This window comes from Anabas testudineus, chromosome 18 (assembly GCF_900324465.2).
Source record: "Anabas testudineus chromosome 18, fAnaTes1.2, whole genome shotgun sequence".
Lineage (NCBI taxonomy): Eukaryota > Metazoa > Chordata > Actinopteri > Anabantiformes > Anabantidae > Anabas > Anabas testudineus.
In genome coordinates this window covers 29,474,794-29,496,705 of record NC_046627.1, presented here as the reverse complement: position 1 = coordinate 29,496,705, position 21,912 = coordinate 29,474,794, and the positions used below count along the sequence as shown (strand labels likewise).

Genomic DNA, 21,912 nt, shown 5'->3' with positions numbered 1-21,912 from the left:
AGACTTCCATCATCTGTTCACGGATTTTTCATTTGCACAAATCACATTTTCTGTAGTAACTTGAACAGTTTCAATGTTCAGACATTGAATGTATGTGTATTTAATAGCTTAGACTGTGTTAGATGGTAACATGTATGCAGACTGTCATGGATTAAACAGTGTGTACTGCCCTCTAGTGGTGGAAAGGATCAATTCATCATGCACACAACACCAATGGATTGAAGACATCAGAAACAGGTCACTGTGAATACAACAAGCATTGAGCGAAGGTCACACACGTCTCCAAACTATGTCTATGAAAGTTCAACTCCTGCTGTTCTAATGTGGTTACAATAGTCCACAACGTTTCACTGTGCACATTCACAAGTGCAACAGGTAGTGTGGGGGGTAGAAGAGGGAAGGGGCCACAAGAGGGACGACCTGAGCTCTGGAAGATACTTCAATCAAGATAAAATAACCGTTTATAGTATATTCAGACACATTTCATCTCAGTCTAATCTTCATGAACACTGAGGCCTCTGAAGCCTCGTACCCAGAGCTTTCAGCGTCTTCATAGAGTTGTTGTTATAACACAGATTCCAAACCTCCAGCCTCACCTAAAAACATAGCTGTTATGTCACAGCTACTAAAGTGGCAACATATGTAGCAGCTAGAGCAGAGTCTCCAGTCTAAGGCAGGGAATCGAGGAGAACTCAGGTTAAATATAATCACATCTAACCTTTCATTATCTGTGCCCCCTCTCTGCGCCGATGGCCAGAGACAGATGGAAAACAGATTGGACTGAAGGTCTCAGGAGCTCGGCGAGTTGTTAGCACTATCGTATCCTCCATCCTGAAATTACAGCTCATTTTCTGTATCAGATGCGGTGCTGCACTCAGGAACCCTGTGTTAGTGTTCGGCCACGGACAAAGGTGTGTGACAGAAATCTGCATGGAACTGGTTTAACCTCAGTTACGTGCAGGCCGTCCAGAAGTATTTGGACAGTCCAGGTTTTGCATCATTTCAACCTTGTTCAATGGCCAGATGTGTCATTCAAATTGTGGTTCTTGAAAGAGAAGCGTTTGGAGATGGAGATTTGGTGGTGGAGGTGGTGTTATGGTATATGCATGTGTGACTGTCAAAAGGTCACACATGCATAAAGTTTGGGTCCATTCTACTGAAGCAATATGATGAAGGGAGCACTGGTGAAATTAAGTGTTTTGATCTATATTATCTGTTCTGATTCAGCCAAATTTTTCAAAACTCACTGGACAGTGCTTGATGGTGCAGACGCACAGTGATGTGAAGCGGACTGAGGATTTTCAAGGTAAAGAAGTGAAACGTTCTGCAAGACTGAAGAGAAAAACCCGTGAAAAACAAAGCAAAGCATCACCAGGCAAGAAAGCCAGCATGTGGTGACACCTATGGGTTCTAACATCGGATAGTTATTGACTACAAAGGATTTGTAAGTGTTAACACAGACAATTACAGTTGTGGTTATATTAAGCACATGTTGATAGGTGGTGTCCAACGCTGTGTCACTCTCCACACAGATAAGGACCTGACTGTGTGTTTGATATGTGGGAGCCAGTTCAGGCTGAGTAGTAATTTTCCTTGTGGGTAAATTGATCCTCAAGTGTAAAATCAGCGGAGCTGCCCTTTAATCATGACTAAGATAAGTGTGGTAGCTAAAGAAGACATCAGGAGACAGATATTTAACAGTACACTACTCACTGGTCAGTATCCTGTGTACTCTGTAGATGAGGTGTCCTGTATATAGTTAAGTTGCTATGGAGATGTGTGTTCAGGGACTGCACTAGAGGTAGTAGTGGATGTGTATCAGTGCACTCTCCTCGTTAACCACTTATGTCGCCTTCTTAATCCGTTTTGACTAATGGCCTGACATGATAGAGCGCCTGCTGTTTTAATGTGGACTCCACAAGTAACTGTATCTCCTCAAGACGAGCAGTCACCAGGCCGTCTCTCTAAAATAGGGCACTAAATATATCCCGTTTGTGCGGCTGGGTTTACACTAATTCAGCTCCGGTCAATGTCCGTAGCAACAACTGAACTGCTCTTCTGCAGGCTGCTGGAATTTCACCTAAAAGCTAAACGCAGCTGACTGTCCCAGTCCTGGGTTCACTCCCTCGTGTGCTCGTCTAATCTCACACGTGAGAAATCATATTTTCACAAACACATGTGCAGCGTTCATCAAACCTTGATTTTGAATGCAGTAGCAGCAGGATCTAGGATGTAGGACACAGGCGCATAAACAAATACTTGTAGAAATAAGTGTATTTATTCAAAATGTATTTTCATGTTTTTAATTTCCACATTATTTATATATTTTAATATCTTCACTGTTATTTATTTCTACATGTAGTTAAAGCCATTGTTTTATATTTCTCCACTTATTTATTTTTTTCTTTATTTCTTCATTTATTTCTTCTCACTTTCATTTCTTTATATATTTATTAATTTCTACTTTTCACATGAAGGTCCTTATGATCTCAGCTGTGCCACATGTCCAACACAGTTATAATGAATTCACTTCCCTTCCCAGTGTACACTGACTGCTTGGGGACATTGAAGTTGATTCAATTTCTTGCACAACCATCAGTGGCAACAGGAAACAGTATATGCACTACACTTGGATACGTACCCCATGATACAGTTTATAGTTATAAGTTATATATGTTATATATGCAGTATATATATGTATAGTATGTTCAGGCACATGTTGCATGTATGTGCTAATGTCTGGTCATAGTAGGTCAAAGTGCTGTGTGATGTCAACCTGACTCACTTGAGGTTCATTTCAAAAGAATGATAACATAATATTTGTGATTACTTTGTTCTTCTGACATGTTTTCAGAAGAAGGTGAAGCACAGACTCGTCCTAGAGACGTCTGCTGTCGCGCTGCCTGACTTAGACACAAGCAGAGCACAGTTTCACTCAGTTAAGCTCAGGCTCATCTCTGGTTTCTCACTCAGTTTCTACTGTAGCACAGCTGGTGGAGGGAGATTTTGTTGCTCACCAACAGCAGACCCTTCATAGCCTGGTGGTGAGTTCAGGGTGCGGGGATGAACCCAGCTTTAATGGAATTTAATAAATACATAAAGAGACTGAACAGAGTGAGGAGAAGCTGAAAATGATTTCATGTAACATAGTTATATGATCCATTGTTGCGATGTTGATACGGATTTTAGAAAGGTTTCGCATTTTCAAAGCACTATATGCTGGACACACACCCACGGTCCGTTAGTTATACTTATATTTTCAGTCCAATGAACGTGTATTTCAGTAACTGGAGCTACTGCTGGAGCGGCTTCACATACTAAAACTAAAACAAAACTACTCTAACTAGTTTTATATATATTACAACGTTTGAAACTTCTCATTCATCCAGGTCATGGTCATGTTCTGTGGCACCTGGACTTGTTTTAGGTTCTTGAAGACATCTCCCCCTCCATCTCAAAGGTTTCATCAGTTCTGGCTGGAAAAGCAGGATTCCAGACGCTGCTCATGGTGTGACCTTTGTCGGTCGATCAGTCCCAGGGACAGGAAACCCTCTGCCTGACAGTCGGCTGCCGGAGTCCAAACTCTTTAGATGTTCTTTTGTAACCTTTTCCAGCGCAGTCAACATCAACCACGCTTCTTCTAAAGTTGGAAATGTTCTCCGGGCACCAGACTGAACCTGACCATGTTACCACACAGCTCAATATTATAAATGTGTTCACACAGTTAAACACTACACACTATGTTAAACTCCACAGGAACATTTCAGCGTCTAATTCTTTTGGAGTCATGTTAACTCTAGTTCAGGTTCAGGAGAAAGACACCCTCTCTAAATTTAACATGACTTCTGTTGTGATGTGGTGCTAGATAAATAAACTGAATTGAATTGATCTCATGTAGACTGTCATACCAGCTGGAGCTGAATGTGGAAAATGTTCCCATCCTGTAGTGAAACAACATAAGGTGTCATCCGTTGCTCCTTTAAGAAAATCAATGACAGATTAACCCCTTCACACTGACTTGTTTTATGTTTTGAAACCTCTGACATCTTTCACAGCCTCCAGGTGATCCATGGATCCTAAACCGGATCCTAAACCAGCTCCCACACAAACCTGAGAGCTCCAACAGGCAAACGTGCACAGCGGCTCACTTCTCATGGGGGAGTGTTGTTGGCGACTTGTTGCCACTTGGGTGTTTATGTGGCACACAGTCATCATCTGAGGTGTCGCAAACCCCGCTCCTGTCTCACAGAGCAGCAGTTTCTACATTCTGTCACGTGCCTATATTTGAGCTTCATGTGTATTTTTGAAAACAGCCACTGTCTGTCTGCATGGAAATGTTAGCTGTTGGCCTGTGATCCTGCTGTGGACGCCCAAACGGCAGCTCTGGGTCCTACACGCACACGTCGTGGAGCCCTCTCAGTCACTTTGATCAGTTATGCTTAAGTACAAGTTTATTTAGACATTTGTTCCAAATTTGAAGAAGTGGTCCTCACATATCATGTTCATAGGAATGGTTTAGACATAAGGTCGCAGTGACCTTTGACCTTTAACCACCAAAATCTAATGAGTTCATCCTTTAGTCTATGTCTTGGCAAATTTCATTTGAAATTCTCTCCAGGAAAAGACATAATGTCTCCAGCCAGGAATTAAAATGTGAAGTATCTTTGAAATGAGCTGACTGAGTCTCACTCTGCTCACAGGAGGGCAGCACTGGGTTGAACTCCCCCAAATGCATTGTGGGTTTTTATGTCTCCATGCTGGGCACAAGTATTATGATTCTGGGTTTTCCATGTCTGTATTTTATGTCTACTTGGACTGAACGATGAACTGATTATATTTTGGTGGCCAAAGGTCAAAGTTCAACATCACTGTGACCTCAGCCTTCCCATTCTTGTGAATGCAACATCTCAGGACTGGTTTGAGGGAATGTCTTCCTGTTTCTGTGTGAAGATGCTGCAGATTTTCATAAACATAATGTTTAGAAGTAATATTATGGTGATAGATTTTCTACTGACTCATGTGTTACAGTTTTTTATACTCGTGTTCTTATTCAGTAAATTCATTGCAGCAGTGCATGTTTGGATTTAGGTATGGGCACTGCTAACTTTGTGCACTAACAGAATCAGTCACACTGGACATCCTGCCCAAAAAAGCCACAATTCATTCCTAATACTGAATCCACAGTTCCATAGACATATCATATTTTCTGGTTGCTGTATTCAGTATTAATCATGGACAGTAGTTGCTGGGTAGTTCCGGTGTGATGATTTAATTGATACCTTTGATTAAAGCTAAAAATCTCAGGTTTAAGATGACAACAGTGTTATTTTGAGTTACAGTTAATTGGAGTCATGTTAACTCTAGTTCAGGTTCAGGAGAAAGACACCCTCTCTAAATTTAACATGACTTCTGTTGTGATTTGCTGCTAGATAAATAAACTGAATTGAATTGATCTCATGTAGACTGTCATACCAGCTGGAGCTGAATGTGGAAAATGTTCCCATCCTGTAGTGAAACAACATAAGGTGTCATCCGTTGCTCCTTAATTTGGCTCTTCTCCTGTTAGAAATATATGGTTAATAGCAAAAGCAACAGCTTCTATTTTCTTTTTCATTTAACTTCACCTTGTTTGTCTTTATTAGTTTTTTTGCATATTATGTATCAATAGTTATATTGATGTTGTTGTATTGGTGTAATATGACAAGTGTATAAATGTCTGCATAAAGTGTGTGTGTGGGGGGTGGGGGGGGGGGGGGGGGGGGGGTATATTGCGTAATGTTATCCCCATATATATGAATGTTGTTTAGAAATTTCCTAGAGACACGTTTGAAGCAATTTAAATGTAATAATAGTGGAATAAAATTTTCTGTCCAGTCTGATTCTTCAACGTTCCCCCATCAAAAAATGATTTCAACGACTTATTGGTCCGCGAACCTCAGCTTGAGAACCGTGTGGCCTAGACAGTAGTTAGTAATATCTCTGGTCCTTTTTAGATACTCGGCGCTGAGCAAGAATGTCTGGAGCGCTTCCGTGTCATCAGAGTGACTGTCTACTGTCAGAGCGCAGGAGCTTTACGCACAGCAAAATCTCTGCCTGGAGGACGCAGGAACCCTGGGGGTGGGGGTGGGGGGCTCCATCTCTGCCGTTTCTTTGCGTCCAGATAGCAAATGTAAGCAAAACCTAAAACTTCAGCCATGAAGACCGAGCAAAGCTGTTTGGATACGCCGGTGACTCCCCGGGAGGTGAAAGATCTGACCCGAGAGCCGAGGCACGGAGAGGAGGATGCCCCGGAGAAGCAAGACGAAAGCAGATACGTCGATTTGGAGTCAGTGGTCGCGAAGGAAGACAGAGCAAAGACCAAGGAAGGCGGTCGCTTTGGTGAAATCAGCCTCATGTCTGTCCTCATTAACAGCGGTAACAACGGAGCTCTGCGCGTAACGGAACCGAACCACAAGATGTCGATTGAAACCGAGATTAAAACTAAAACGAGAGAAGACGCCGGAGTTGGGAAAAGTGCAGAAGCTGTCGAGGAGGGTCTCTCTCATCCTACGTCACCATTAGTTCCTCAGAGTTCCGCAGACTTACAGGATTGCCTCAAATTGGGAGACAAAGGCGCGCGCGTCATAACGCAGCCCGAGGTGACCAAGAAAGAAGAGAAGAGCAGAGACACAGATGAGGAGTTCCACCGCAGTGACAGTCACCTGAGCGGGAGACGCGAGTCATATGAGTCTGATGAGGATGATGATGATGTTAGTTTGGTGCTTTCTGATGACTGCATCCCGTGCGCAACGGAGGACGAGTCTCACTACATTACCACGCACGAGATCCAGCTGTCGGAGCTGTCCGATCATGACACGGAATACGACCTCGGGGTGGGCTCCTCCAACAGCTGGGACGTGGAGGATGATAACCAGGTGTGCTCTTTTGTCGATTACGCCTCTTTGGACGGCGACGGGGCTGTAGGGGAGAGGGGGGACGCCCGCCAGCCTCACACTCGGGGCGCAGCAACAGCCGCAGTCAGCACTCTGCTGGAAAGTGATCCGGGCGACGCGTCCAAGTTCACCAGCTCAGATGAGAGTGTGTCAAAGCCCCAGCAGCAGGAGCTGCAGGAGCAGCAGGAGGAGCAGGAGCTGCAGCAGCGCCGTGGCAACGGTGGGGGGCAGATCCACCTGTCAATCAGAACCACTTCTCGAGCTATAAATGACCCTGGCAACATCCAAGAACAGGAAAGTATTCTTTATCATGCCAGGCGCTCCGGGGACATGAGTCGCTATGTGTTTAGGGGAGTTGATGGGAAGACAGAGACGCTGTGTGACAGGGCGAAGTGTTGCATAGCCGCGCCCGGACGCTTGCACTTTGGCGGCAAATTGAGGGGAAAAGAGGTCACCGAGTATTCCAGCGGCGCGTCCAGCGCTGTCAGCGAGCTGGACGACGCTGACAAGGAGGTGCGCAACCTGACAGCCAGAGCATTCAAGAGCTTGGCTTATCCTTACATCGATGCCATTAATTTCAGCACCTCCAGTGAGTCCTCCGCATCAGAGCGCGGGATAGGGATGAACAGGTGGTCCACGTTTGTCGACCTGAAATATGGGAACGTGAACGTGTCACGGGGACTGGACCAAAGTGCTGGTTCCCATCAAAACAAAACGGCCTCGTTTGAAATAGCCCAAAACATAGACAATAGAGATTCTAGGGGCGTTGCACTGGCAAGCATCAAACCACCCCCCAGCAAGATCCTCACTCTGAATGGCAACCCCCACAGAGCCTCGTCTTCTACCAAGCAAATAGAGCTGATGGGCAAATTCAGTGAGGGCCACAGTGGAGTGATCAGACTCACAGAGACTCTGAATTTTCGTTGTAATGTCACATCAGGAATGTCTGGGGGAGAAAGGCGCGCTAACTTTGCGCAAAACGCAGCAGGATCACGTTCCACAGATGAAGTTACCAACAATTTGCCAAGCGGCCAGAGAAGAGGGGCCAGCAAGCCGCACTCAAAAACCATGGAAGACGCGCACAAGAAGGCCATATTTGCCTCAAGCCTGTTAAAAAATGTGATTTCTAAAAAGATGCAGTTCGAGCAGGAGCGCAGGATGGAACGAGGGGAGATCAGAGAGCCGCACCAGGCGCCCTCTCCGTGCCTTGTGCACCAGGAGAGCGACAGCCACAGAGGGAAGGGGAGCAGGGAGCTGCACAGACAGGGCTCCAAGGTCTCCGAGAGCGGCTCGGACTACGCCATAATGTGCTTGGATGAATTAGGGGACATTGTTGACAGCGGCTCATGTGATGCCAAGAGCGACTCTCGGAGACGAGACGACACCGCTCCCGCACCAGAAACTAATTTGGAGCCGACAAATGAAGCTGGAATCGATACTAAAAAAGGCGCATTGGAAGCGTGTAGAAGCACGCTGCTTCGCAGCCAAAATAGCGCGTTCAGATGCTGGAAGGACGAAGAGCTAGAGTTTCAAAAGGCTCATAAAAACGCTAAAAGTCCCGAGGAGAAGCCGCCTTCAGCTGACCACAGAGAGGCCGAGGAAGACCAGGACCAGGACAGAGGCAAACTGACTAAAATGTCCCATTTGTTTGTGCCAAGTATCCAGGTGCTGTCCAGTGACGGAGAGGTGGAGCAGCAGCTGCAGAGCAGGGATTATTCCCCATGTGGAGACGAATGCGGGATAAAAGTGCGATCTGACAACACTTTATACGTCGCAGACTCAAAACCTGTCACTACGTCCAAATCCCCGGAAATAAAAATCAACTTAAGAAGCGTTAGAGAGAATAAAACGGAGCCTTTCGGCGTCTCCAAGCTGCGCGCTCCTAATATAGGCTGTAAGGCTGCAGCGCTGAAGGGTGAGTGTTCAGACAAAGTGCCACATTTCTTGGTCAGAGACATTCGAGATAATAAAGGGAAGCTGCAGACGCCGATTCACCAGGTGAGAGACGTGCGGAAACTGGTTAAAAGCTCCTATCACTTTGTTTCTCTGGACAACAACGACAATAAAAGCAACGCTGCCTCTGCTGAAGGTCATTCAGAGCAAAAGAAGCAAATGCCCCCTAGAAATCCAAACTCTGTGTCCCCCATAGTGATCAAGTGTCAGTCTGTCAATACAAACAGTCACGGAAAACAATGTGGAAATCTGGACTTGTCCAAGCCAGAGCTGTTGGACACGGACAGATCGAGTCCAGAGGGCGCTAAAGGCGCCCTGCTGCAAAGGGCAACAGGGAGAACACCCATGGGTGCTTCAAATAACTGCCCAGAGGGAGACAGTGGGTTGAGAATCGAAAGCAAAATAGCATCAAGGAAACAGGAAAAGATGTCAGATTTGACAGATAAGAAACCAGAATCAAAGGTGCTGAACCAGGTGGCTCTGGAAAAACTGCAGGCTGCTGTGAAAACCATGGAGCAGCTGTATGTGTTTGAGAAAAATGAATGGAAAAGGAGGAACAAGCCCCTGCCCCTGACAGACAGCCATGTGCTGTCACTGCTAGCCAGTGAGGAGCACGAAGGGCCCGAGGAGGAAGGAGCCAAAGAGTCCACTGACAGGACAGTCAGAAGAGACTCCTATCCCAACATGGACAGGACGCCACCAGCGGCATCCCCCAGCGCTGACAGCTTGCTGAGACGGGAGGACAGAGACCCATTCAAGTCCTTTCAGACATCCGGTGGCCGTGACGACAGGCTGGCTGCTAAGTCACTGCAATCCAGCAGCAGCACATCAGGGAGGAAAAATCTGTTCAGCCTCAGCTCTAACCTTAGAGCAGCCACAAGTGCAAAGACACCACAGGCGCACGTCACCACGCAAACACCTTCCAGCACCAGAAATGCTGGTCCAACCTCGTCCAAACTGCCCGTGTCGTTAAAAATCAGTCAGATGTGGCCAAGTGGGCACGAAGGAGATGAATCCAAGGAGGTGGACAGATCAGCGCAGGAGCTTTCAGGCACGTCGGGTGACAGCGAGAACTACTTAACCATTCCTGTCAAGACTCATGCTAGCAGCAACAAACAGTCGCCAGCTGATAAAACACCAGTGTACACGTTCGCCTCCCAGACATACCCAAGCACTCCTCCAGGACACGTGGGATCCAACACAGAGGACCTCAGCCAGACCCTTAAACGCTCCAGCATCGTAATGGAGACATGCTCACCAGAGATCCCATCTGCCACCATTTACCACTCCTTGCCTTTGGGCATATCCACCAATCAGCCACAAGTCTACTGCTTCTCTCCAGCCATCACACCTGCTCCCACCCTGGACCCCTTCCAAGCCACCCAGAGGAAGATGCTTTTGGACCCCACCACTGGAAACTATTACCTTGTGGACACTCCTGTGCAGCCGACCACCAAGCGGCTCTTTGACCCAGAAACTGGTCAGTATGTGGATGTACCTATGCCCCAACCTCCCATGACCCCTGTGCACATGCCCATCTCACCTTTAGCCCTCAGCCCAGGAGCATATGGACACACCTACATGATCTACCCGGGCTTCATGCCTACACCCTCAGTGATCCCAGCCCGGACGCTGGTGCAGTCACAGATGTCGGTGCAACCCGAGGTGGAGAGTGGGGAGAAAGCGTCCGCTCAGCACACTGAGGGCATGTACATGGAGAGCCCTTTTTACATGGCTACTGGAAAGTCTCAGCAGGCAGCCTCCAGGGCTCAACAGCAGGCTGCCCCCAACAGGCTGCCACAGGGCTTCTCCAGTGTCAAGCAGCCTGTCATCAGCATCACTTCGCAGCAGGGGCCCCGGATCATTGCCCCTCCCTCGTTTGATGGGACCACCATGAGCTTTGTGGTGGAGCACAGATGAAGTGGACAGGTGAGTCGCTCTGACTGTTCAACTGGTGCATTAGGTTTACATACAGGTGGTTTTAATCATGATGATGCCTTGTATCACATGGTGCCAGAATTGGTAGTATTAGAATAACATGATAAATATACAGTATTTATATGTTCTAGGTAAAAGTATATTTGGTTTAATGTGTCCTATAATATTCTACATTAGGGTGTCAATGGAAAACATCACAGATGACTTAGACAACTCATATCACAAGCTCCACATCCAATCACACACAGTGAGGTTATATCTAGAACCAAGTTCTGTTCTATCAACACAACATATGAACACAATAATATAATATGGCCTCAATGCATCGGATCAGAGGTGTGGTCAGGGGTGACACCTGCCACAAATCTGATTGGACCCCCTGGTGCCACCCATACTAGTGTCAGATGGAGGTAGGTATTTGGTATGTGATAAATGAAGAACCTTTAGCACAGGCAGAGTTGTGCAGCATCTGGCAGCTCCATTGAAAACCTTCTAAGACTCTTTTCCTGCATATGCTCAGGTAAAAAAAACAAAACAAAACAGTAGTTTTGATTTTAAAAAGCTCTTTTTCCAAACTCAAACTAAATTTTTCCCCAGTCTGAAAAAACTTCATCATGGCAAAACTTATTGGTAATGTGACCTACAATTGAAATGAAAATAGAATAAATAAATAACAAAATGATTTTAAAGGATGCAAATAAAAAGCAATATAACACAATAAAATAAATAAGTATATTAATGAATGTGGAAGGCTTTATATTAACCAAACTCAATAATACATTCAGTGCACTTTGAAACAGATTCATTTCATCTGTGATTGTCTGTTTATATCAAAGTTTTGCACTGTGTCCTAACTGAAAACAGGATAGGGAAATCAATGTTACTGAGGAAAGTTGAATTCTAAAATGAAATAAATAAACTTGTATTAGGAGTGGATTAGTGGAGCACCCTCCAGCACCCGCTGCAGTTTGTGGACGAGGACTTGACCAATGAAACCAATCAGGATTCAACTTGCATAAAAAGGAAGAGACACGATGTGATTGTAAAGGTTGCAGCTGAGCACCTCAGCAGCCTCTTGCACTCACAAGCTGGTGTGTGAAATATGATATCACAGCTGATACACAGAGGATTAAACTGATATAATATTTTTCATGGGATAGGTGTTGAATGTGGCATGGTGTGCACAGGTGTGAAAGGTCAGGCGATGGCAGGCGTTTGTTATGTGTATACACGCAAAGTTTCAGCTGCTGCAAGATGTCAAGACGCTGCCTGGCAGCTTGGAGTCGCAGCGGGGTCAGTCGGCTTTTTATAGGAGCAGTCATTTAAAGACAGAGAGAGTGAGAAGCCAGGTTCACATGGCCTCTGATCAGCATTTACATAAACACAGCGTGCAACATAGCAGCAGATAGCCTCAGCTGCACTCGCCCGAACATTTGGAGTTCCCCTTCTCATCTTAGAATGGCAGCCACATTCTGGAGGGCTCAGTTATGTTTATAAAGTAAACAGATAGTCTGGAGTCTGATGCCTTTCAATGGACGTTGGCCATTTGAAATTATATGGAACAGATGGAAAACCCCTGTAAAATACTGTATACTTGAGTAAAAGAGGCAGAAAATGACCAAGAGAGGCATATTAATGTTGATGTTACTGAACAAGACATGTTCATGTAGCATGTAGGTGCACAAACTCCTGGACGGAGCAGGCTGAGGCAACACTGGGCCAAACCAAGACATTTTAATCTCGTCCACGTGTCTGTTGTAACCTGTATGTCTTTATGTGAGAACTGAAGCACATCTCTGTATTTGCGATGTTGTATGTTGTAAAGCGCTCTTGGCTGTTTTGTAGCAGAGGGTAGGGACAAATGACATTTGGTAGTTTAGGTCAAAGGTCATTGTGATGTTGAGTCCAGTATTTCCCTGTTTGAACCATACACCCGGTGTGTTTTCAGCTTTAAACAGACAGAATGGAAAGTTTTTTTCTTTTTTGGTAGAATTAATAAATTTCCTGACAAGACTCCTCCCTTTACTGACTGTCAGGAGAGAAACCAGGAAATTTTTGTTTGTTTGTTTCTGAGGAGCAAGACAGATACTGAGAAAAGGATCATAGGATTCACACTCACCACTTCCACTTGAATACAGTAAGGAATACTGGGACAACTGGGAATACTGGTCTACTGCTGCTTGAGCTTGGTGATGACTGAATATACTTTTTTTTAAAGGAGATTCTGTGATAGTGAACGTGACTCTTTGCTGACAACAATTATTTCCTTGTTTATGCACTGCCTGCCTGGTGTGTTTGTTTGTACGGGAGGACATGGCTTTTTGTTCATCAAAGGAAGATTATACTTGTCTGGTCTGTTTGGACATTTTTGAAAATCCTGTTGTGCTGTCATGCAGCCACAGCTTCTGCAAAGACTGTCTGCAGGCCTGCTGGGCAGAACAACCGATTCATAACTGTCCAGTTTGTAAAAGACGATCTCCAAAAAGTGACCCACAATTCAACTTGGCTCTGAAAAAACAGTGTGAAGCCTTTCTACAGGAACAGTCTATACAAGAGAGAGCTTCGGTCCAGTCTGAGGCTCTCTGCAGTTTGCACTCTGAAAAACTAATGCTCTTCTGTGTGAACCACCAGCAGCCGGTGTGTCTCATCTGTCGAGATTCAAAAACACACACAAACCACAGATTCAGATCCATTGATGAAGCTGCACAGGACAACAGGGAAAGTCTCAGGAAATCGCTAACACCATTACAGGAGACACTGGAGCAATTTCATAAAGTTAAGGTTAACTGGGATCAAGCAGCAGAACACATCAAGGTCCAGGCTCAACACACAGAGAGGCAGATTAAGGATGAGTTTAAGAAGCTTCAGGAGTTTTTACAAAAAGAAGAAGAAGCCAGGATCACCGCACTGAGGAGGGAAGAGAAGAAGAAGAGTCAGGTGATGAAGAAGAAAATCAAGGCTCTGAGTAAAGACATAGCAGCTCTGTCAGAAACAATCAGAGCTACAGAGAAGGAACTCAAAACTGAGGACGTGTCATTTCTGCAGAAATACAAGGCTGCAATGGTAAGAGTCCAGCAGCGCCCCATGCTCGATGACCCGCAGCTGGGCTCGGGAGCTTTGATAGACATGGCAAAACATGTGGGCAACCTTGCTTTTAACATTTGGAACAAGATGAAGGACACGGTCTCCTACAGTCCTGTGATTCTGGATCCTAACACTGCTAATTCAAACCTTATCCTGACTGACAGTCTGACTGGTGTGAGATATACAACACCAGAAACAGAAAGACAGCTTCCGAGAAACCCCGAAAGATTTGAAGACTACAATACTGTCCTTGGATGTACAGGCTTTAACTCAGGGACTCATACCTGGGAGGTTGAAGTTAGAAATGATGCAAACTGGGCGGTGGGTGTGATAGGAGAATCTATCCAGAGTCAGGGAAAGATTGTGCCTGGATACTGGGAAATATGGTTCCAAGATGGTAAATACAGAGCATGTGCTTCATCGTATACAGACAGAATTTTGTCTGTGAGGTCCCCGATCCAGAGGATCCGAGTGCATCTGGACTGGAACAGAGGAAAACTGTCATTCTCTGACCCACATACAAACACAAACATGTACACTTTCTCCCAGACTTTCACTGAGAGGCTGTATCCCTACATTAACACTTTAAATCCAAAGCCACTGAAGATTACACCTGTCAGGGTAACTCTACAATTAGATATTTAGATGTTAATAATGGTCGTCAGGGTGATCATGATGATAATGAGACTCATCTCAGTGTAGTACTGCTATGGTATATTACTTTTACCTGTCCGTCTGAGTGAGCTTTAAACAGCAGAAGGGAAAATGTGACTCTTTAGGTGTAAGAGTTTCAGCTGTTAATGTTTAAACTATTGTTCAACTGTGCTTTCTTGGTTCCCCACAGGGCTGAACTCTGAGTGGATGCTGGACTGCTCTGGTTTTCAGTCTCTTCATTGTGCTATGTTTTTTATTGGCTGGGCATGATATTGTTTTTAGGTTTTATATCAGAACTTATATTTACATCCTGTTTTACCTGCTCTACTTTGTGGAAGGTGTGTAAAGTATATATTTCATCTTCAGATTTTAGAAACAGCTTAAATATAACTGACATTTCTCCCACACTAATCTTACCCTAACCTACACTGATTCTGATTCTACACTGATTTTAAGCAAGTCAGTTGTAATATATGATTTTATTATAATTTGTTTTGTAATTTACTTTTAGATGTTAAAGTACCTGTGGAGAAACCACTAAGGCTACCTGCTATCTGAGCTCCAACAGATGATAGTATTTATGATTGATGAAAGAAATAATCACAACCGTGATTTCAATTTACACAAAGTTATTACATAATATTTTAAACAAAGACTACACTGTAAAACTACGTAGCTATACCAATTATGTTAACCGTACCTTGTCTTATGTGTTGCAGTTTATGCAGTGTCATGCTGATTTCTTTAAAATGCTTAATATCAGTATTTACCACTGCATGTTATAATGCTACTGTTCAAAAGAGTAAGATCACTAAGAAATATTGTTGCTCCTGTCAATTAAAATAAATCAAATCAAATTGATGAAAGAAACAGAAAGACAGAAATACAGTGTAGACATCGTTAGTGTTGTATATGACTGAAATATATACTAACAGTGACTTGTTATTATTTTGTACATAATAGTTCACAGACTGTGGATCTGCTGGTCAGTCCATCTTTGATCTTTTTTTGTCATAATTCTGGAAACTTTTTTTGAAGAAACATTATGGGGGTCATATGGCAGAAAAACAAAAACATTCTTCATAATAATCTAATTTGTTATTTTCAGTATGCTCACTATATGAAGATAAATCATTGTGTCGGGAAATTGGATTCTGCAGCACATCTTCACTCCACATTACTGCTGCACGTAATGGAGGGACCATCAGCCACTCACACAATAAACTACTTTGCCATTTTTTTTTTATTGTTAAAGTGCCCAAATTATGACCTTTAGTGGCTTAAAAAACTGGTCCCTGCAGTCCCTGAAATGTGCCTGTACATTTTTATAAAGAAAAATCATGTGAGCAGAAGTGAGCTTAAAGTGAGCAGAAAAGTTTTATTGCTATGAGATGCAAGTGTTAGATGGGACAGATTTTATTTTAATTTTTTAAGATTTAAGTGCAAAGGAAAGATATTTCTCAAACACAGCCATTTTAATTGCCTGCTTAAGACAGCAATTACACAAAGGAGCGTGGACTCAAACTCAGGTGCATGGTTTGTTAGCCCTGCACATCCCTCCCACCAGGAGACAGGGTTAATTCTGAATATGACATGCAGTTTGCATGCATTTTTTTTTTTTACCATATGACCCCTGCAAAGAGCCATTTTAACACCCAGACAAACAAAATGTATGGCTAGGTACTAGTATAAGTAAGTGATAGATGAATAGAGCCTTGAATTATACTTTGAAACTTTTTAAAAAGTTTTAAATAGAGTGACTGTGATGTTGATGGATGGTCACTCACTTCCAGTAAACTAACTACCAAATTTACATTTTTATTTACATTTTCAAAGACAGCCAGTAAACTCTCTGGTCTTCTCCAACTCACTGGTTCTGCTGACAGGGTTAGGGATTCTGAATGATAATTTGTTCAAACTGACAAATAAAATCATGCAATTTTCAAATAGGCATGAACTTCTTTTCCTTTTTTTTGCCTGAAATTTGTCGTTTAGAGAGTGACGTTATGTATAAGTGTAAATACTTTTTTCACAGGTCACATGGAGAGCCTGGATGATTGGATGCTGCACTGGGACTAGCAGTAATTAGAACTCTAAACTGCTTTGAAATTAAGTTATTAAATGTTGCGAAGGTAAAGGAAAGTCAGTTTGTATGAAGAGATTGTATGTGAGGGTGCTTGAGAATTTTGGAATGAAGTGGTGAGTGCATGGTGAGGTGATCCTGACTTTAGATGGATCAAGAGAAATATTTAAAAAATGTAAATGTTTATAGTGTCCTGTCAGAAATGAAAATATGCCCAATAAATGCTGATGGCAGATTTGAGGTTTTTCAATGATGTACAGTGTCAAAAATATCTTATTCTTAAAGGGATGGTACTTTTAATGCTGATTGTAAATGTGTTTGTGCATTATAAAAGAAATCAATAAACATGAAAACCTTTTGCAAAACCTGTTTGTTACCACTCATTCAGATTGGAGCTCAAGTAAAAGTGCTACACTCACTTGTCTTTCTAACTTTTTTCCATCCTGAGTTCATCTTTAAATTAATTAGCAGTGTTTTTACTGCAATAATAGTTCAACACTTTGGTGCACACGCAATACTTACTTTATTTTACATCTATATGATTTCTTATAAAACTTGAGTCTGTAGTTAGCCTAGGTTAGCATAAATACTGGAAGCAAGGTGAACGTTCAACATAACTTACCAACATCAGTAAAGCTAAACAGCACAAATGGAATGTTTCCTGAATACACAGCAGTATTAAAGGCATCTCTGCTGGCTTCAGGCCCATATAGTAACAGGTGATGTGTGCAGGATTATGTTGCAGGCCTGTAAGTGTATACACACAGAGGCATTAGATTCTAGTGTGTCCACTACTGTACATCCCAACAGACAAACACATAAGCCTCTAATTTGCAATGCATTACAGGTAGCAATTATCTTGTAGCTCAATGTGTAATAATAATAATGATGATAATAATGATAATAATAATAATAATAATAATAATAATAATAATAATAATAATAATGTGCTTACCAGTGGTTGTCTTTGTTAATGGATGCTTTACTTAGTATTTCATGTACATGCAAACCTGCATGTTTGGTTTATCAGAGTAACACTCGTGACTATTAATGAAGCTGTTAGTAACAGCTCTGTGGAGGACTGCTCAAACTGCAGTACTTTGTTTAAGGTTTTCATCTTTAGAAAATTCCATTCAGCCATTTAACCACGTCTGTGAGGCTGAAAACTCACTTAGCAGGAATGGAGTTGGAATGTGTCCTACATACTGTACAGGTGATAGATGCAGGATCAGGTCACAGAGCTGAGCTCGAAGTGTAAATACACAGAAGCATTTAATTTCAGTGTGTGCATTACCACCAGAGCCATACCACTCACAAGCCTCTGATCACTTTGTAAAGCATTCAGTTTCACAGTCAGCGCCAGTTATAGGTAGCAACCAATTCCTGCACAATTGGTGGCTTGTTAAAGATCAACAAACTCTAACCATGAAAAAAGCAGCTAATTACACCTGGGGGGTGGAGGGTGGGTTAACAGATTTAAGATTTAGTCCATTATTCTCATCTCAGTGTAATGACACAGGTTTCAACAGCTCGTAATGTACTAATAATTAAGTCACTTCTCAGAACAATTAAGACCTACATCAAGGGTGGGAATTTCCAGTCCTTGTGGGCCGCTGTCCAACTTGTTTCAGCTCTCCCTGCCCGACCCATTCCTGATCACCTGGATCAGGTTTGTTCAGTCGATCAGAGGCTGGAATAATATACCATTTTAGAAAATGTTGGAGTGGGGGAAGACCAACTGAATTGGTGTCTTCCAGTATGTGGAGTAGGGACTGTTGGAGAGCAGGGAGGGCAGTGGGCCTTGAGGACTGGAATTACCCCCCCTGGCCTACATGACAAGGAAACTACAAACAAAATCTTTTTCTGGCCTCCACTTGATGCTGCCTTCAAGAACTCATCACTGGCCTGTACCATTCTCTTTGTGCTTTCTTTGAGTTCTTAGGAGGGTTTTTAGAAAACTAATGCGCCGCAGCTGTTTTTTTAAAAAATGAATAGGCTACAACTGTAGTATTACAAAGAGTGTTTAAGGGAAGGAAAACACAAAATCAGAGGACACGAGACATAAATAAAGCACACAGAAAAATAGAAAATACATAAATACAGGCAGATTACCTCTGTCCAACTTTATTGTGGTTGGACAGCTGCCAGACAGTGCACATAGTTACTACAGGTCTTCGTTGTCTTGTCTAGGAACACTAAGGAGGAGCCGGGACACGAACCGCTCACCCTGGACTCAGACCGCTACACCAGAGCACCGCAGCCCCGACAAATCACTTCAGGTACGGGCATGACTTGAAATCCGTCTGCTGGTATGTAAGTCCTAGTCTCCGCTCGTCAGCCACCGTCTCCAACATATTAGTAAATTGTGTCAAATTGCGAAGGAAAAACAGAAAAATGGCCTAAATTACACATGTGAATAAAATGACTGACATCATAATCATTACACTCAAAATATGTTAAGAGACATAACTACTGCAACTGCACCAGGTGCATTTGAATGCATCTGGCGTGGTTTAATGACGTCAGCTATGCGCCAACATAACATACACGAGGGTTAGTTGCTATTGAACGTTTTTTTTTTAGTTGTTTAGATTATTTCCCCTGTGTGTCTGTCTGTGACCGGATATCGGTGCCATGAAGTACTTTTAAACTGATTTATGGCTCGTAAAAACAGAGCAACTTTGATTTTTTTCTTAAATGCAGACGGTTAGCGCTTTTCTAATAGCAGCCAACAAGCGAACATCAGCACCTAGTTGATTAGTAAGTTATACAGACAGTAGACATCTCTGCTCCCCACAAATGGCAGATGATAGTGTGAAAAGTGAGGCTCCAGCCCAGCAACAGCAAGATAACGGAGATAACAAGAGCCTCCAGATGACAGCGAGCGGTAATGGAGAAACTGCATCAGAAAACCAAAGTCTGTCAAAGAGGCAAAGAAAGAAGCTTCTGAAACAGCAGAAATGGGAAGAAGAGAGAGAACTACGAAAGTAACTAGGCTCCTTTTAACACTGTTACCAGTACTGTCAGTCACTAATGTACTTATGAACAGTTTGTTAGATGTTTTATATCCTGTGCACAGATGTATGCTCATCCATCTACCAGTGTACATTATGCCTGTCTACAGTAGGATTCTCTGTTAAAATAACTCAGCTTCATTTCTATTCTTCTTAGTTTGGGTGTCAATGTAAAGGTATATACAATAAATGGGTCAAATGCTGGACAAAATACAGTATTTCTCAAGAAATTCACAATGTCACAGTTTTTTTTAGCCATTTTACTACAGTACATGAGTTTGTAGTGTAGCATCTCATCACAGTCAACATGGTCTGTATTGTCCTGTGCTTTCTTCTATAGGCACAGGCGAAAGGAGAGAAAACAGCAGCGTCGGCTGCAGAGGCAAAATCATCAGGATGAGGATGGAGTAGACACCCAGAGTGCCAGGAAACGTCTGTGCAGAGAGGTGACGCCCAGCTCTCTCAGGCTTATTGTGGACTGCAGCTTTGACAACCTCATGCTGTTAAAGGTAAACGATGGGTGAAAAACCACAAAGAGTTTTTCCTGACAGAATGTGCACATTGAAAAATGCAACGCAAGGTCCAGACCCTCCTGAACAATAAAGTTGTCATCTCTTCAGGATGTATGCAAGCTTCACAAACAGATCCAGCGCTGCTATGCTGAAAATAGACGAGCCTTGCATCCAGTGCAGGTCAGTGCATGTAAGACACTGAGTAACACATGAAACCATATGCACAATTCTTTTTGTTGATGTGTAACTACTGCTTCTGCAGTTTTATCTAACAAGTCTGGGTGGACAGCTGAAACAGAGCATGGATGAAAAGGACAAAGGATGGGTGAATTGGAAGGTACACAGATTTGTGCAAGTCATCCAGAATAACACTTACAACTAGTCCTAATATCCACAGTTGAGAACAGAGCAAAGACCTCCTGTATAATTGAGTGTATGTGTGCAGGACATTACAATTAAAACACAACACTACAGTGAAGTTGTCGCTAAGGAAGATCTAATATACCTGACGTCGGACTCTCCCAATGTCCTGGAGGAGCTGGATGAAAAAAAGGCCTATGTAATCGGAGGCCTGGTGGACCACAACCATCAAAAGGTCTGTTTGGCTGAATAGATGATGTAGAAATGTCTTAGACTGACTCCTGAGTCAAATGTTAGCACCCTGCTTCATGATTTGAGCTGCTCACATTGTTTTCAGGGTATCACCTTTGAGAGGGCAAAGGAACTTGGAATCGGTCACGCTCAGCTTCCCCTGGGCAGCTTTGTCAAGATGAACAGTCGGAAGGTTCTGGCAGTCAACCATGGTAAGGAACAGTGGTCAATTACACCAGTGACAGACAGTTCTCATTCACTTATGGTTACCTGTTAAAAATGAGAAACTGACGATCCATTGTTTAGAAAAGAAAATAGAATACCATCAACCAAATCAGAATTGCACAGTACATGTTCTACACTGGAATAGAAAGCTTGGCAGCCACAACACTAATAAATCATTGGACCTGGTTTAGCAAAGCATCCGCTGACCGGTCATCCCTCTGACTGGTCTGTACCAGCCGTCTGTCTTTGCTTGTTTGTTTAAAGCGTGTTCTCCTCCCTCCTGCAGTGTTTGAGATCATCCTGGCATACCTGGAGAAGGGCAGCTGGCAGGAGGCCTTCTTCACTATCCTTCCTCAGAGGAAAGGAGCGGTGGCTGTGCTGGACGAAACAACTGCTCAAGAAAAAGAAGACAAAGACTCTGACTCTGACACAGACACACCGGAGCAGACGGAGAAAAAAGCTTGACTGTTTGCCCGACTCCAAAGTTTGAATTTCTGATGCTATGGGAAAGCTGCTCTGGGATCGGAAAATGAAATGAGAATTGATGTTAAGACTATATTCAGAAGAGTATAGTATTTGTTCTTTAAAATCTATATAGCATTTTTGTTTTTACAAATTATTTATTGAAAGTTTTACTTTGCCAGTGTGGCTCATAATTTAGTTGGACTGCTGATATAATTTTTTTTTTTTTTACAACGTTTAGCAGAATATTGAGTTGGTAATACTTAAAGAACTCAACTTTGTTTTCTTAGCTCAAACTGTCAGACTTGTGCCAAATGGACTCTCATAAAAGGAAAATGAAATCAAAAAGGCTTCACACGATGTCAGTCTGTCCGGCTCCGGACTCTGTGGGACATGTTCAGAGCTACAGTCAGGTTATACATTTAAGACATGTCCTCTAGTGTCCCCAGCAGGTGAGTTCTTAA

At 43.2% G+C, this 21,912-nt stretch overlaps 3 protein-coding genes across 5 annotated transcripts; all 3 read left to right on the top strand.

The window, feature by feature from the left end:
- The first annotated feature begins 6,150 nt into the window (after positions 1 to 6,150).
- c18h4orf54 (chromosome 18 C4orf54 homolog) lies at positions 6,151 to 16,961 on the top strand. Of its 3 annotated transcripts, none has more exons than XM_026353361.1 (2): positions 6,151 to 10,814; positions 16,597 to 16,961. In XM_026353361.1, the coding sequence occupies exon 1, from the start codon at positions 6,195 to 6,197 to the stop codon at positions 10,803 to 10,805; it is 4,611 nt and encodes a 1,536-aa protein (XP_026209146.1). In that variant the 5' UTR covers positions 6,151 to 6,194; the 3' UTR covers positions 10,806 to 10,814; positions 16,597 to 16,961. The 3 variants fall into 3 exon arrangements, with proteins under 3 accessions (XP_026209146.1, XP_026209145.1, XP_026209147.1); XM_026353360.1 differs by having other exon boundaries at positions 14,752 to 16,961; XM_026353362.1 differs by lacking the exon at positions 16,597 to 16,961 and adding an exon at positions 11,001 to 11,490.
- LOC113157735 (tripartite motif-containing protein 35-like) lies at positions 11,831 to 14,753 on the top strand. The gene has a single exon (XM_026353363.1). The coding sequence runs from the start codon at positions 13,137 to 13,139 to the stop codon at positions 14,550 to 14,552; it is 1,416 nt and encodes a 471-aa protein (XP_026209148.1). The 5' UTR covers positions 11,831 to 13,136; the 3' UTR covers positions 14,553 to 14,753.
- Positions 16,962 to 19,170: 2,209 nt separating the features above from the next.
- Positions 19,171 to 21,793, top strand: trmt10a (tRNA methyltransferase 10A). The gene is made up of 7 exons (XM_026353163.1): positions 19,171 to 19,631; positions 19,999 to 20,167; positions 20,279 to 20,350; positions 20,433 to 20,507; positions 20,616 to 20,765; positions 20,868 to 20,973; positions 21,273 to 21,793. The coding sequence occupies exons 1-7, from the start codon at positions 19,444 to 19,446 to the stop codon at positions 21,449 to 21,451; spliced, it is 939 nt and encodes a 312-aa protein (XP_026208948.1). The 5' UTR covers positions 19,171 to 19,443; the 3' UTR covers positions 21,452 to 21,793.
- Positions 21,794 to 21,912: the final 119 nt, after the last annotated feature.

What these genes read in the sequence shown, in the direction of transcription:
- c18h4orf54 (XM_026353361.1), top strand. Translation starts at nt 6,195, where the DNA reads ATGAAGACCGAGCAAAGCTGTTTGGATACGCCGGTGACTCCCCGGGAG.
- LOC113157735 (XM_026353363.1), top strand. Translation starts at nt 13,137, where the DNA reads ATGGCTTTTTGTTCATCAAAGGAAGATTATACTTGTCTGGTCTGTTTG.
- trmt10a (XM_026353163.1), top strand. Translation starts at nt 19,444, where the DNA reads ATGGCAGATGATAGTGTGAAAAGTGAGGCTCCAGCCCAGCAACAGCAA. An exon ending in ACAACCTCATGCTGTTAAAG is followed by an intron (nt 20,168 to 20,278) that starts GTAAACGATGGG and finishes TCATCTCTTCAG; the next exon opens with GATGTATGCAAGCTTCACAA. An exon ending in TGGACCACAACCATCAAAAG is followed by an intron (nt 20,766 to 20,867) that starts GTCTGTTTGGCT and finishes CATTGTTTTCAG; the next exon opens with GGTATCACCTTTGAGAGGGC.